The sequence below is a fragment of the Myodes glareolus genome, chromosome 10 (genome assembly GCF_982192425.1).
Source record: "Myodes glareolus chromosome 10, mMyoGla1.1, whole genome shotgun sequence".
Taxonomy (NCBI): domain Eukaryota; kingdom Metazoa; phylum Chordata; class Mammalia; order Rodentia; family Cricetidae; genus Myodes; species Myodes glareolus.
In genome coordinates, this window is record NC_142035.1 from 86,566,917 (window position 1) to 86,583,189 (window position 16,273).

At 43.2% G+C, this 16,273-nt stretch overlaps 1 protein-coding gene across 21 annotated transcripts in view; it reads right to left on the bottom strand.

Moving 5' to 3' along the window:
• Phf21a (PHD finger protein 21A) overlaps positions 1 to 16,273 on the bottom strand; it is a 165,772-nt gene that overhangs the window by 22,603 nt on the left and 126,896 nt on the right. For 19 of the 21 annotated variants that reach the window (XM_085696613.2, XM_087911380.1, XM_085696610.2 and 16 more), the window contains 4 exons: positions 12,847 to 13,074; positions 3,490 to 3,741; positions 2,218 to 2,304; positions 508 to 801 (listed from right to left, as the gene is read on the bottom strand). In XM_085696613.2, the coding sequence (XP_085552739.1) occupies positions 508 to 801; positions 2,218 to 2,304; positions 3,490 to 3,741; positions 12,847 to 13,074 (861 nt within the window). The remainder of the gene's footprint in view (positions 1 to 507; positions 802 to 2,217; positions 2,305 to 3,489; positions 3,742 to 12,846; positions 13,075 to 16,273) is intronic. The other 2 variants (XM_085696618.2, XM_085696611.2) reach the window with 1 other exon arrangement.

Below are 16,273 nucleotides of genomic sequence, written 5' to 3' on the forward strand. Positions count from 1 at the left end.
TAGAGCTCAAAGGATGAGTTCTGGAAAGTGAAAATTTGTTTGTGCATACATCATCTGTGATGACGGCAAAAGCCCCCGAGATGAAGCCCCTCCCTGCTCTGTTTACTGTCCCTGACTGACCTCCACAGTCAGGTCCACACCTGGGTTCTTTCGGGTGAAGCAAGACTGTGTTTTCTGTTTCAGGTGTAGGATTGGGGGAGGAGGGGTTTAGGAGAGACAGGCTTCCTCACTGAGAAAGTTGTGAATTTCCCTAGTTGTGAATTTCTGCATCATAGCCAGCAGGGGGAGCTTACTCACACAAGCCTCTGAAGCCTGGGAAAACAACCCAACTTTCTTCTGGAGAAACAGCTCTTGGATGTGAATGAATTATCATACAACAAAGCAATAGGATGTTGATTTGGTGCTGAGATGAAGAACCCTTGACAAGGCATACTTAGAAAGTGTCTAGCAGCTATTGCTTCAAAGCCAAGGCTACTGCCACAGCAGGCATGTAAGCACTGCCCATACCTGTTTCTCAAGGCTCGGTTTGCTAAGCTGTACAGTCTGAGGTCCAGCAAGCCTGGTCCCTGGAGTAGCTATCACAATGCTGGTGAGCTGGGCCATGGGGAACGTTTTGGCTATGGTTGCGGTCTGTCCATTGACGACACGAACGGGGTGGATGGAATTCTGGGATGTGGGGAGGGTTGTGGGCGTAAACTTGGTCAGCATGACAGGCCTCTGGATAAGCTGAGGAGCTGCGAGCATGGGAGGAGGTGCTGGAGCAATAGGAATGTTATTCTGGGCCACAGGCTTGGGTCGGACCTATGAGAGAGAGAATAATACTGTATTACTGGAGGCAGCTAAGTCTTGTCACATTTCTAAGCAGACTGGTGCCAGATGTGGCTCATGACAGTCTTCTAAATCTGAATAGTTAGCTTAAGATAATCCTGTGATGGCTGCTACTGAGATAGTAGTAAAAACCACATTTAACATGGTTATAAACACCTGTGGGTATATGTCCCTAAAACACAAAAGCTTCATGAAATCTGCACCACAAGAGAAACATGGACTAAACCTTTAATACTTTATTGAAACCTTTCATAGGGCTACTGTGGGAATGAAAATAGCCTGTATGAAGTGCCTAGACGACAGTGGGCTTCATGTCATTTCCGATAAGGTTCTGACTACTCTTTCTATCCACTCTTAAATACTTTCAACCTGTGATTTGTATAGCAAAACACTGAGTGTGATCATGTCATGTACTTGCCCAAAGATCCTTCCACTGACTTCTCCTGCTGCTAGGATACAGCCTATAACTCAGCACAGTGGCAAGAGCCCCAGGCTCTTCCCAGTACACTTTTCTAGGCTCTTTCTCTAAGTCTAACCAGGTCAGCTTCATGGGTTCTGCACAGCCCCAGCAATCTCCTGGGTTCCTTGAACACATGTGTTCCCTACTGCACACACACAGTTTTTAAATTTCTTCATCAAAATTTAGTCCTCCCACTGAATATACTCTTCAAGGAAATCATGAACAGACCTTCTCCATCAGTCCAGAATGGTCAGTGTCCTTCCACATGCTTGCCTACCATACTTCCCTATGGACACTTTAATCCCTATAGGATTAAAGGCAGCACCTGTGATGACGCTCTCGGACAGCTGAGAGCTGCATCTTGAAAACCAGCATATCCACGGAAGGAAAGCTTAGCACAATGTTCTGCTGCCCACAGGACTTATTAAAGATCTATCTGGAAAACAACAGGATGGGCTTCTCTCGTGCTAGCACTGTACGACTCCTCACAGACTCCTTTCTCTTCTCTCCTGAAAGCTGCACCTCAGAGAGGAACTCTTGGCCTTTGTATTGGATGGAACACGTGGAGACCACCAGGGCTGGTCCAGTGCTGGGAGAACTGTCAGGGGTGAGGAGCAATAGAACTGCTTAGGCCTGGGCAGAAAGCACGATGCAGACCCTTACTCCGTCTTCCGTAAGCAAGGTCACAGTGGTTTGTTTGGCTGTCTCTACTCCTTTCAGCAAAGGGAAAAGACATCAAAAGTGGTGCATATCTCTGTTCCCTAGTGCCAGAACAGTTCTGACTGTATTTCCCCCAGGCGAGTTAGTAGTATCATGATGGCATTATCTTGGTGCTTTACATTTAGTTTTGCTTCACTTTCACCACAAGGGCAGGCACATGAGGACTGCATGCCACATTACCCACCGTTGCTCTCTACTGGCTTTCTCACCTGTGGGAGGAAGTTTGGACGTGGAGTGAGCCTAGGAGGAGGGATAAACTGTGGTACTTTGATGGGCTGAGGAGGTGTTGCTTGAACCTGTTTAAAACAAACAAACAAAAACAAGCAAACAAACAAAAACAGGAAAGATAAATAAACCTGAGGAGGCAGTCACAATTCAGTGTTAGAGGCAGACATTCAAAAGACACAGGTATCTGCTCTCTACATCACACAGTATCCCCACCAGCTCCTGCCATGCACTTCACTGTGCGCATTAACACTGCTTTAGAAGCTCGTTCTTTCCCCCCTGCACACTCCGTCTCTTCACACACCTTATGTAGAACGGAGTAGACACAGCAAACCTGGACAATTTTCTCTGACACTCATGAACTCTCTTACACTTAGATATTTTAAGAGTCAAAACTATAAAGTAAAATCAAACTTGCTGCCTGTCTGGATTCCGCCCCACCCCCCAAGATTTAAGCTTTACCCAACAGAGAATGGTTGAATGGCTTTCTTCCTACAGAGAACTCTTGAACCCTAGCATCTAGCTGAGTGACAGGGCTGCATTTCTAAGGACTCCTAGGTAAATGACAAAGTTTCACTTCATTGCTACTTTTACTCATTATTGGCCATTATTCAAAAAGTCACCAAGAGCTTTGTCATGGGAAGAAGATAACTGAGTGTCACAGTCTGGACCTGGTTCTTACAAACTTCCAAGAACAACAGTGCCTACATGGCTCAATCCTGGAAATCTCATGGACAGTCTTGTTCAGGTATTCCCTCCAGGGCATCCTCCCTCTGGTAGGACTTGGCCACTGGCACATTAACCTCTGAATTTCTTTAAAAATTTTAAAGTGTGCCTCAACAACTCTTAAGTATTTTGGGGCTGCATTCAAATTAGAGTGATAATGAACTGAAAGAATGTAACAGGGTTTTCCTCAAAGCAAAATACAGCACAGGGGCTTTCAGCACTCAGAATCCATGGGAGTCGGGGGGAGGTGGCAGTGGACAGAATGGAGGGAAAGAGAATGAAAAGTGTGTGTCTTTGTGAAGGGCATTTTTCCTCCAAAACCAAGTCCTACTTTGACCTCAGACAATGTACTAAATCTGGTTCCTGATGTCAAGACACCTCAGATAATCGACAGGCCCATAGGGGAGTTTGCTTTGCTAGAAAAATGATAGGAGCTCAGAAAGCCAGTAGGAGCTTAAAATGGAAACACTCTACAATGCACAACCTGAACCCTCTCATGTGAACACACTGAGTAGCAGCTACTGGCTTACCAGAGTGACTGTGTTTTTTGCCACAATTTGGACAGCCTCTGCCCCAGGCCCAGTGACCTTACTAGACGTCTGGAGGTTGACTGGTGTGTTCTGCACATCAGTGCTGAGCACAGCTTTCTGACTGTTGATGGCGGTCACCATAGCAATGGTAGGTCTCTGGCCCACAACAGAGGCAGGCATGGTCGCAGTTGCTGCTTTCAAGACGAGAGGTAGTGTCTTTGTGGTAATCATAGAAGCTGTAGTTACAGTCTTCTAGGAGACATGGAGAACAGACATTAGGACACTGAAATGTGATCCCACTGAACAATATGCTTCTGAACTCCCAAAGGAAACAAAGCAACCAAGTTTGTCTATAAAATGAACATTTGTGATGTAGAATACGCTTCTTACTATAGAGAAAGACAATCTCTAGTTTTCAAGTTAGGGTTGCTTGTAAACAGGAAAGTACCAAGCAAAGGACAGAGCACATCTAGAGGTACAGAACATGAGTGCACTTAATGCTTCTGGGTTTCCTAACCGTGCACACAGTCAGTTAACTCATATCTAAGTTGAACACTGTCTCTATCCCTGATTGCTCTAACCTCACCAATCTGGCTATCTGCCACCTGCGGCAAAGGCAAAGGGTCCCCTGGAGCAGTAGAAGGGAAACCCTCAGGAGGCCAGCATAACTGCTGCCTCGGGTGTAGTCAACCCCAGGTTACAGACAGTGATGCTGTCAGCGAGCACAGGAAGCACCAGTGCTCCACTCCAAAGGGGCTGCGCCACCACCTACAGTCTCTCCTCTGCAGAGCTCGTGTGGAAGTGATCAGGGACGGAGGCAAACCAACAAGGTGGGAACAAACACCTAGGTTTCCAAGGCCTTGGGAAACAGAGGAGGAGCTTTAGTAAGGACTTGATTGATGCTTCTAGGCTATTTCCGAAGTGCTGAAGCTGCATTTGCCTCACTTTTTACAATGTCTGTTGAAGATGTGTGTTACATGGCACACATCTATCTACCTGGCACTACTACTAGTCACTCAAGATGCAGACCTTTTAGGAACACAAACATTCATCTCCAACTCACTGGTTCTAATATTTATTCCACTTTAATTCCCCCTTCTAAAATATACTCTACAGCTTGGCAGCCACTAGCGACACCTGGCCTTTTATAAACTTTAATTAAAAAATTAAAAGGTCAGTCCTACACTTGTACTCATCATATTTTTCTAAGCCACATGTGGGAAGAAACTAGCAGCTGGATAGTGGGGTGAGAACATGCCCAGCTCTGCAGGAGTCCCACTGGGAGCCCTTTCTCCTCCCCACCCTGGAAAACCTCCCTGAAGGAGTTTCACCTCCATGCCGTATGAGCACCACGTATCCAGCTACTGAGTGTGTGTAGTTACTTACCCTTTCTGCCTGACATGTGCACGCATGCACACACATTCAGCTTTTAAAATCTCCTTTCAATAACAACAACAAAACATAATAATGTGGTCTCGTCCATCCCACAATTTAATCAGCAATCCTACAATAAAAAGCCCCCAAATCTTTGCTTTAGTTTCCAAGGCACAACATGGGCAGCTTATGCCATCTGCTACTGCCTTCTCAAGTGTGGAATGGCACCTGGGCAGCAAGTCAGGATTGAAAGCCATACAACAGCCAAAGGCCATTTCATCACTCGAGGTGCTAGAGAATGTAGCAGCACAGGCTTGCGCACAAAGCCAGTCCTTGCAGAGTTTTAAACACAGTATACTATCAGCCTCATCTTTCAATTTAAAATGCTTGAATACAAAGAGCTTTTGAAGTGGTGAGTGAGCAAGCTGGACCAGACGGCCTTCAGTCCTGGTGCACCACAGGCTGTGGATGTGAAGCGGTGGTCAGCAGAACTCAGTGACACAGATTTTACAGCAGGTTGTGTGCTGATATTGCTTTAAATGAAGTCAATGCACTTGTGTGAAATACCGCTAGTTGAGGCAAATCAAAACTGATTATTCTAGTAAATACTGAAGAAAAACACAAATACACCTAAATTATATACTTACCACTAATTCAATGCTTCTATAACATTAAACCTGACGAGTTGACATTGTAACTAAGCATTTTTATTCTCCTTTACATGTACTTAATTGTGGCTGATTTCATTCCATATATTCTAACATCCATGTAATTCTACATAACACATAGGCCAAAAAGATGTAGTGCAAATGTCTCACGACAGCTTCTTAAAGAATGTATTCACAGCCTATTGACGTTCTCACTCTGGTCTGCTACTCACTCTCCCCCAAACAAACAGTAGGGAACATGAAGCAAACCCTTGGAGTGCTAGGGCTTAGATGAGAAGGGGACTTTGACATATAAACATACTAAAAATGTCTCAGCTGTCCCAAAACGAAGAAGAGAAGAATCAAAGGCAATGATTTTCATGGGGGTTGTGTTGGAACTGGTTAGCTAATTCTGTTGGAGCCTGATGATCTTGAAGAGAAGGCGGCAGGTATTACACTTCCGTAAAGTTCTTTAACTATGACAAAACTTGAAGTCTACAAGCTAGAAGTTCATGCAGACATACAGGCAGTAACACTAATGGCAAAATTCTTTTTGTTTTACTTTAATTAAAAAATTTTAAGATTTATTCATTTTATTTCATGTGTATGAATGTTTTTGCCTGCATGCATATATGTGTGCCACATTGTGTCTGAGTGCTTGCACAAGTCAGAAAAGGAAACGGAGTTACAGATGGCTTTGGACAGCCATACTAGTTCTGGGATCCAAATCCAGGTCCTCTGCAAAAACAATGGTGCTCTAAACTGCTGAGCATCTCTCCAGCTCCTAAACTTTTTTCTTTTTTGGGGGGGACAAAGGCCCAAGTTTGTGCTAATCAGCCTTCCTTGGCCTCCTGAACACTGGGATAACATGTGTGAACCACAAAGCCTGGCTAATACTGTTGTATGCTTTGCTAGTTTTTTGCTATTTTTAGCCTGTTAAGATATAAGGCATTTTAATTTACAAGCATATGATCTAATGTACAAGCCAGAACTTCAAGGAATATTTTATTTCTATGAGCTCTCATTAACCTCCACATCTATTTTAATGTCTGTTTAATTTACAGTAGGAAGTTACCATTGTACACTTAACTACAAATAGAACTTGCCCTCCCCTTTGTTCATAAGGCTATTTTTAAATTTAGTTTTTAATAACTACATACCTCTTTTTATGGGCATTTTATCATTAAAAATGAGGGCTGTTTCCCTCTCCTTAGCAGCCACTGACTGCCTTTATTCTCCATCTAGGGGTGTATGGTCTTGACAGCTTGATGCTGTCATTACCCATGTTGAGATTTCATGGATACAGCTTCCCTGTCATGTCTGGAAGACACTGCCTCACTCAGGACACTTCCCCACAAAGCATCTCCTTAATGCCCACACTGATTACGAACAGAAATTATTCCTTTCAGAAGGAATATCTAATAAATATCATACTTAAATCTGTTCTTATGTACCTTTAATTAATTTATAAGGCTATCAAATATGCAAGTTTTATCATGCACTAGAGGGAACCCCCTCTTGCCTTTCCTGGCCATTTACCTCCTCTTCATTTCACACTCTGTGTCTGCACGAGCCCACCTGCTGCTTCAAAGGTGTGGTGGCTTGACTGAGAGTGTCCTTTATAAACTCATAAATTTGACTGCTTGGTTTCCAGCTGGTGAACTGTTGAGGAAGGATTAGGAGGTGTGGCCTTGTTACTGTGGGGTGGGGGTATACAGGGCAGGATAGACTTGGAAGTTTCAAAAGCCCAAACCAAGTCCAGTCTTACTCCCTTTCTGCCTCCTGCTTGGTGATCAGGATGTAAGCTGTCAACTACTGCTTCAGCATCATGCCGGCTGGTCAGCAGCCACACCTCCACCATAATGGTCATAAAATAACCCCATGAAACTGCTTCCAATTAAACACTTTCTTCTGTAAGTTGACTTGGTCAACTTGTAGAACAATAACTAAGATAAAAGGCATGCTTTTGTTGTTTTCTGCTTACTTTTGCTGTTTTGAGACACACTCACTATGGAGCCCAGGCTGGTCCTGAGTTCTCCATCCTCCTGACTCATCCTCCTGAGTACTGAGACTACAGCACTACACTGGCTTTGCATTTTCTTTTCTAAAAGAGAGATTTCTCTGTGTAATCCTGGCCATTCTGGAACTAGCTCTGCAAATCAGGCTGGCCTCAAACTCAGAGATTCTCCTTTATCTTCTTCCTGAGCACTGGGATTAAAGGTATATGCCACCACTGCCCTGCTCTACGATTATTTTTACTTTTTTAAAAATTTTGTGTAAATATGTGTGTTTGATTGGGGGATTTGCGTATATAACTGCAGTGCCTGGGGAGGTCAGAAGAGGGTATCAGGTCCCCTGGAACTGGAGTTACAGGCAGCTGTGAGTTACTTAACATTGGAGCTGAGAAACTGAACTTCCATCTTCTGTAAGAAAAGCACAGGCTTTTTAGCCTCTTAGCAGCAAAACCCATGCCTCCTCCTGCCTCCTCGTGTCCCGCCTGTGTTAAAATGCAGGTGTTTGTGGAGGTAGAATGTGATAGATGCCCTGGAAATGGAAGCACGGCTGTTGTGAGCTGCTAGACAACAGCGGTAGTTAGTGAACTCTGGTCCTGTGCAAGAACAATACACACTTTCAGCCACTGAGGTCTTCTACAGGTTCCAAATTTACTTCTACAAATTCTATTTCTTAATTGTCTTAATCTCTACATCTCTAATAATCTTCACTTTCTGCTCCTCCACAGAAATCTCATTCACTGCTCAAGATCCTGTCTAACGGCTCCTCCTCTAAGAAGTACTGTTGCTCCTCTAATGAAAGTCACCTTTTCTGTGGTGTTTTCACAGTCCTTCACCAGTACTTTCCTAACTCAGTGCTTACACAGTGTGGACTCAATAAATACTTACAAAATGAATGAAAATGAATTATAATAATATGCCAGGCTCTTGGCAGGGACTGTTGCTCTTTGTGTACCGTCTAGCAGTCAATAAACATTGAATGGAGTTCACTGCAACAACAACAACAAAAATCCTAGAGGGCCTTTGGATTTTAGCATTAAGCCTTTGCATTAAACAAAACAATACAAAATCAAGGTTAGATAAATCAATTGAATATATCAGGTATGCTCCCAGATGGAGAGAAGCTATGCAACACTGTTCTGGAGGTGGACAGAAGCTACCAATTCGGTATTTGTTTATAAATCTTTCTTCATTGTGTAACATGGACTGGACTATTAAAACAGTAAATTCCCGTGTATCAGCAAACAATTCTGCCCTGTTCTTTCTATGGAAACACTCTCTGATCTAACTGCATATTGGAAAGAGAACCTAACCTAACTCTGCTGAAAACCCCAGGAAAAGTAAACTCGTAAGCAAACTCTGAGAAGCTATGAAAGTTCAGCGGGCCTGGAAGGAAAGAAGGAAGGAAGGAAGGAAGGAAGGAAGGAAGGAAGGAAGGAAGGAAGGAAGGAAGGAAGGAAGGAAGGAGAAGGAAGACAGGCAGGTAGGCTGGGGGTCTGGACAGCTCACAGCTGGCTCTAAGTCCAGTGGAGATCCAATGTTCTATTCTGGCCCATGTAGGTACTGCATGCATGCAGTATATATATGGACATCCAGGCAAATACTCTCATATGCAGAGGCAGGAAAATCTTGAGTTTGAGGCTAGTATGGTCTACACAGTGAATTCCAGGTCAGTCAGAACTACATAGTGGAACCCTGTTGGAGGAAAGAAATGTGCAATTTACAGATAGTACTGGGTGATTATGGGAAAGTGTTTGATGCTCTAGTTCTCTGATTGAAGACAGGAACTTAAATTTTTTTAGGTTTATTTATTATTTTATGTGTATGAGTGTTTGTCTGAATGCATATACTGTATACCATGTGTTTGCCTGGTGCCACTGGAGGTCAGAAGAGGGTGTTGGATGCCCTGGGAAAGGAGTTACAGACAGATGTAGGATGCCACATGGATGCTGGGAATCAAACTTCGGTCCTCTATAGAGCAACAAATGCTCCTAACTGGTCAATCAACTCCCAGCCCCAGGGACTTCCTTTTTCTCCCAAGGTTTCATACTGTCCTGGCCTTCCCTTTCTTGGTATTTTCTGGCAGCAAAGAAAAGTAGCTGAATGAACAGATCTTTTTTTTTTTTTTCAGTCAGAACCTCTGGGTTCATTTTTGTCTCCACTGCATATTATACTACCTGTTAAATATATCTTAAATTTTCCCTTCTAAAATCTAAATTGCAGGATTAAGAGTGAAGAGAGTGTTCACTGCATATGCAGAACTCTGAGTAGAATGCTGGTATTCAGAAGCCTCTATCAAATTCTAGGCATTGTTAGCTTTTTAATAGTTGGTTCAATCCTTCACTTTAAACATACATGGCTATTCTACATGGCCAGGTAGTAGTGGCATACACTTTTAATCCCAGCACTTGGGAGGCAGAGGGAGGAAGATCTTTGTGAGTTTGAGGTCAACCTGGTCTACAGATTGAGTTTCAGGACAGCCAGGGCTGTTACACAGAGAAATCCTGTCTCTAAAAACAAAACAAAACAAAAGTTGTACATGAACTAGTCCTAGGTCTACAAATAGTAAGTAGGTTTCCTCTACATACACAATTAAGACTCAGTGTTGGTGTGTTTCAGAAGACCTAAAACACTCTAAAATATGTAAAGTAAGTGTACTGAGTATTAATATACATTTTTTTCCTAGGGAAGAACACATAGCTTTCAAAAGTTCTAAAGGTTTTGTAATATACCCTATCCAAGGACCATCACCTACTGTTGACTAGTCTTATTTATTACTATTATTTTTATTATTATTTATTATTATTTTTGTTATGCTGGGTGTGGTAGTTTAAGCATAACTGGCACCTATAAGGCACTATTAGGAGGTGTAGTCTTGTTGGAGAAAGAGTGCCACTGTGCAGGTGGGCTTTGAGACCTCATATATGCTCAAGCTTCACTCACTGTGACACTCAGATCACTTCCTATAGCCTGTGGGATCAAGATGTAGCTCCTTTCCACTCTCAGCTCCTTCTTCACCATCATGTTTGTTTACATGCTGCTATGTCCCACCAAGATGACAATGAAATAAACCTTTGAGACTACAAACCACCCAATAAATGTTGCCATGGCCATGGTGTCTCTTCACAGCAATAGACACCCTAAGACATTGAGGATGGAACATAGGATCTGAAATATGCTAGACAAGTACTCTATTACTAAGTTACAGCCCCAACACATTAGAATCTTTTTGTTGTTGTATTGTTTTGTTTTTCAAAACACTGTTTGTCTTGCAACAGCCCTGGTTGTCCTAGAACTCAATTTGTAGACCAGACTGGTCTTGAACTCACAGGATCCTCCATCCTCTGCCTCCCAGAGTGCTGGGATTAAAGGTGTTTGCCACCATGTCCAGCTAGACTCCTAAAAAAACTGACTTATTTTATGTGTATGAGGTTTTGTCTGCAGGTATATATGTGCAGCATGTGCATACCTGGTACATACAGAGGCCAGAAGAAGCCAACAGTCTGCTGCTACTTAGAGTTACGGATGGCAGGCAGTACCACTGTGTAGGCACTGAGAATTAAACGGGTCCTCTGTAAGATCAGTGAGTACTCTTAACTTCCAAGTCTCTGCATCCCCTCTTTTATTATGGTTTGTTTACTTATTTATCCACTTATTTGGATAAATGTGTGTGTGCAGATGTGCAGACAAGTGGAGGCCAGAGGCCAACTTCAGGTATCGTTCTCCAGTTACCATCAACTTTGCTTTTATTTTTAAACTTATTCACTTAGTGTGTGCGCATGTGTACTTGAGTGTGTATGTGCACCCCATGCTTACAGGTGCCTGGAGAGCCAGAAGGAGGAACTTGATTTCCTGGAACTGGACTTACAAATTGTTGCATGCCTCTTGATGTGGGTGCTGGGGACTGAGCCCAGGTCTTCTTGAAGAGCACCAAATGCTGTTAACTGGTGAGCCATCTCTCCAGCCCTCATCTTGTGTTTTGAGGCAGGACTACTCACTGGAATCTTGAACTTATTGACTCATGAAGGCTGGCTGGCCAGCAAGCTCCATTCTCCTATCTCTGCTCCCCTAGCACCATTAATAAGAAACACAGATAACCATGCACCATTCCTTTTTATGTAGGTGCTGGGTGTAGAACTCAGTCCTTCATGCTTATACAGTAAGCACTTTTCCAACTGAGCCATTTCCTCAGGCCCATCGGTTCCTCTTAAAAAAGTACATTCATAATATATATCTGTCTGTAGAGGTCAAGTCTGAATAATTTTCTTAATCAAATGTCAATTCCAAATATGTCCTTTCAGTGTATCTTGAGTCTCTCTTCACATTCTGTGTTAGGTTAAATGCCCCTTCCAGTAAAACATTTCCATAGTTGCATCAGGCTAGAACACTAAGCCCCACTTAGCTCTAAGTCTCCCCTGCACCCTCATCCCAGATCCTCCGCCAGTGGAGAACCCGCACACATTCTCAGGAATGTGGACTTGATATGAACATGTTATCTCTATGGATAATAAAAACACATCGTCCTTTTAGATGATTCTTTCTACATGGTACCAAAAGTGACATTGGAACAGCTACATGCCTAATTGCTACAAACTTCAGGAAAACAATTTCAGAAGAAGGTGAATCACTGTAAAAACAAATACAAATAAACACCCCAGAAGTCTCCAGCAAGACTCTAACTCAGCGGGATGCTCAGTGATTTGTCTTTATTGTTGAAGACAAGTAGAAAATCATTTAGCATGCATGTATGCACAGATAGGTATGTGCATGTGTGTGTGTGTGTTTAGAGTTGTTAGACTTGGGCATGGTTGGCAAGCACTCTATTGCTGAGTTCCATTCCCAATGAAAATCATTTAGCTTTAGCTTTTTTTCCCTCAATCTTTTTTTTTTTTTTTGATAAGATCTCATGAAGCCCATGCTGGCCTCAAACTTTAACTTCTTATGTAGCCAAAGGTGACTGACTTCCTGATCCCCCTGCCTCTACCTCAGAGTGGCTGGGATCATAGGCATAAACCATCACACCTGGTTTTAAGAGGTGCTGAGAATCAAACCCATGGCTTCATGAATGCGAGCTGTACCCTCTACCAATCAGCCACACTTCCAACTCAGTCATTTAACTTTTGCTCCCTAGAAGGCTCTTTCGTTCTGCCAGTGCATTTAACTGATCCTTATGTCAGTGATGGCAAAAACCCAAAACAAAACCCAGAAAAAATTTGTTTGATGTTAGTTGAGTTTAGGGTAGCTGACATAGGATCCAGTGCTAGGTAACCAATAACCAATCAATCCCCAGAACTCAGCCTGGGCGGCTTCACCCACTCGGTTACCTGTGATGCAGTCAGGCTGGGCGGTGCTGCTGGCTGCTGGGCGTGCTGCTGTTGCTGTTGCTGCTGTTGCTGCTGCTGCTGCTGTTGCAGTGGCTGTAGTGGCTGTAGTGGTTGCTGCTGTGCTGTCTGTAGTTTATTTTCAGACTGTGGCAATGGCTGTATCTGGAACTTGTCCGGCTGCTCTTGCTTGACTATCAGGTTCTTCCGCAGCTGCTCAACCACTCTTTTCTACCAAATGAAAACAAAATGCACAGACCCTAACATCAGGAACTCAGACCTTTATAGGCATTTTATTTAATGAGACCTCTGCTATAAGAAAAGCTTTATATATGAAGGAAACTGAGGCATACAGATTTAAAAACTGAAGTAGAGCCCACTCTCCCTCATCCCCCCATCTCCTTTCTTCTTTTCTTCCCGGCAACATCCTTTCCTTGAGGTAGCTTCACTATGTAGTCCAGCGGTCATTGAACTCACTGTTCTGCTTAGCCTCCCAAATGCTAGGATTATAGGGATGAGCTGCTAGAGCCAGTTCAGATTTCTTGGCGGCAGAAGCCTAACTCTGGAGCTACGCTGTCTAAACACATGCCCAGTTTACATGCTGCTGGGCAGGTGTCCTGGTCTGTGGAACGAGACAACAGCGTGCCTCTTACGAGCAACTACTGAGCTGATCAATCTATGCGGAGTACTCAGAACTGACCAGTCCATTGCTGGCCATTATTAACTCTGCCTGATGTTTAACTATTCAAGCACACATCACGTATCGATCCAAGTTTGAAACATTAAGTAGGGTTCAGGACTTGGCGCAGTGCTGCAGCATCTGAATAACATTTGCAAGGCCCTCAGTTCAATCTACAGTAACACTTTCTCTCTCCTACCCTTGTTTTTTAAATAAAGAAACTGCTGTATAAGCAAAAAGCATTCTGAATTACTGAAATGTCTAACTATTGAGTAGGACTTCTTTGCTGGGACAGATTTTAGAAATATATGTACAGAATCATATGCTATCTGTTTAGGCAGAGTAGAAGTTTGATTAAACGGAAAAGAAATTTAAAGTTAAACTAGACATAGTGATGTGTGTCTTTAATCCCAGCACTCGGGAGGCAGAGGCAAGTGTACTTCTGTGAGCTACCAGGCTACCCAGGTCTACATAGTGGGTTCTAGGATAGTTAGAGCTAAAAGTGAGATCTTGTCTCAAAATAACAAAACAAAACAAAGAAAAATGTAAACAAAGGAAGGAAATCTAAAGTCAAGGATTATAAACTTCCTGAACTGTGCTTTAAAAAAAAGGATGTATTTTTGGATATTTTCATTATTATAATAATCTATCCCTCCTTACCTGTGAACACTGTCATTGAGATAGACCACCAGATACACCAGATACACCCGTTCCTCGCTGAGTGAGGGCTATGGTGAGTGCACGACGGTGCCCACAGCTCCACTCTACCGAGCACTATGCTGCCAAGCAAATGTCCTCATTCTCTGCAGCACAGAGCGTGCGAAGTAAGAGGACTGAAGGCCCATCACTGGCTCAGGGGGTCTGCCCCACCATCTGGGGCCTGGCTGGACTCTGACTTTCCTGTCTCAGTGGCTGGCAGAAAGGAAAATATGATTCTTCCTTTAACACTTTCAAGTGAATTCAATCAGCTGCAGCTTGCTAGTCCTGATAATAAAGGTTGACATTTTCTGATAGAGACTATGCTGCAGAAAATGAAACTTAGTGCTAGTTGAGATTAGTAGTTTTGATTAACTTTTTGAGATAAGGTCTCACGCACAAGGTTCTCCCAGGCTAGTCTCAAACTCACTGCGTAGTCAAGGATGAACTTGAACTGATGTCTTTAGAGTTTTGGAAATATTATGTGTCACCACCACACATAGTACATGCAATGCAGGGGGGCTGAACCCAAGGGCTCATGTATGCCAGTCAGTCTACCAACAGAACTACACCCCCTGCCCTCAAAGGGAAGCTGTAAATAAAGGGCTAATGGAATCAAGAACAGCAGGTTAATTTGCAAATTACTAATGTGGCTCTAACTGACTTTGCCACTAATAGTCTCTAAAGAACCCGAACCTGAAAGCTACCTCACTTAGCATGCTGGAATAGTAAAATATTCACGACGACATGTATTTTAAAACATTCAAGTCAATACTAAATACATTCTTGAAAAGTTTTTAAATATTGTTATTGGTTCTTTTCAGACAATGAAAATATCACATAAAGGCCAATTTTGGGGAGAAAACCAACTATACATTACACCCCATACTAGCATGGCCTTTTTGGTTAAAAAAATTTTTTTTAATGCAGTTCAAGGTTTTTGGAGAAGACACAAGCAGAGTAAAAAATTTAATAAACTATCAAATGCTTATAAAAATAATGTTTTAAGTCTTCAAACTATATTTCTTGAGCATAAAAGGCACTGCGATGGAAGTTCTACGGTTTACGGGAGAGGGTCCTGCAGGTAATTGTGAGTATCGCACAGAGACGGTAACACTGGGTGCCTGTTTGAACACTTAGTGTTTTAAAATCAAATAATTATTAGAGTTGCTTTCAGTCTTCCTTATCACCAAATAGCATGCATCACCAGAGAAAGAACTCCTAAAACTTTTAAAAAAAAAAAAAGGAGGAAAATTAAAGAGTGACACTTATCAGAGGGAAAGAGCACAGGAAACTAAGTGGTGCACCAGGCACAGAAGGCTCTACTGAAGTGAACCACAGTGAAGACACCACGTCCAGGACCTGCTGTTAGTGTTGTGTGCAGCAGCATGGAAAAGCGGAGGCCAGAACTAAAGAGATACAGGCTAGAATACTCTTCGGTCAGATGGCTAGAGCAGGGTGATGGCCAGCCAGAACCAGAGGCAGAGCGGGAGCCCAGTGAGCCACACTGTGCCCATAGCTGCTCCTATCCAGAACCTGCTGGCGAGGAGGGACACCTACATCCAAACACTCGTAAAGTTGTGCCAGTCCTTAGAAGGAAGGAAAAAGCCTGTGGGTTGGACAGTTTGGATCACATGAACTGGGTAAAGTTTTCTTTAGAAGACAGCTCTGGTATTTCAAAGCACTGCCCAGAGCAGAACAGTTCGGCCCCTGTCCCTGCTGTACTCACCAACTGCAATACCATAGGCACGTGGCTGTGTCTGTCTGAAATTTTTGAAAGCTCAAGCTTTTGAGAATGTTGCTTCCTGTCACTTAAATGCGTGAGTGCAGTCAGAAGCAAGCCCAGGGGCGGAAAGCTGAGAGCTGTTGCAGAGGCACTCCTTGGGCACAGGTGCCCTGAGGCAGCACTGCATGTCTGAGAGCAGATTTTCTAAGACCCACAGTCTCAATACTCAGGTAAACACAAAAGCAGCTCAGAGGGCTCTGGTCGTGGGCTAGCACAAAATCTGGGAAAAAGTGAGAGAAGACACAATAGTATATGAGAAATCCTTATCA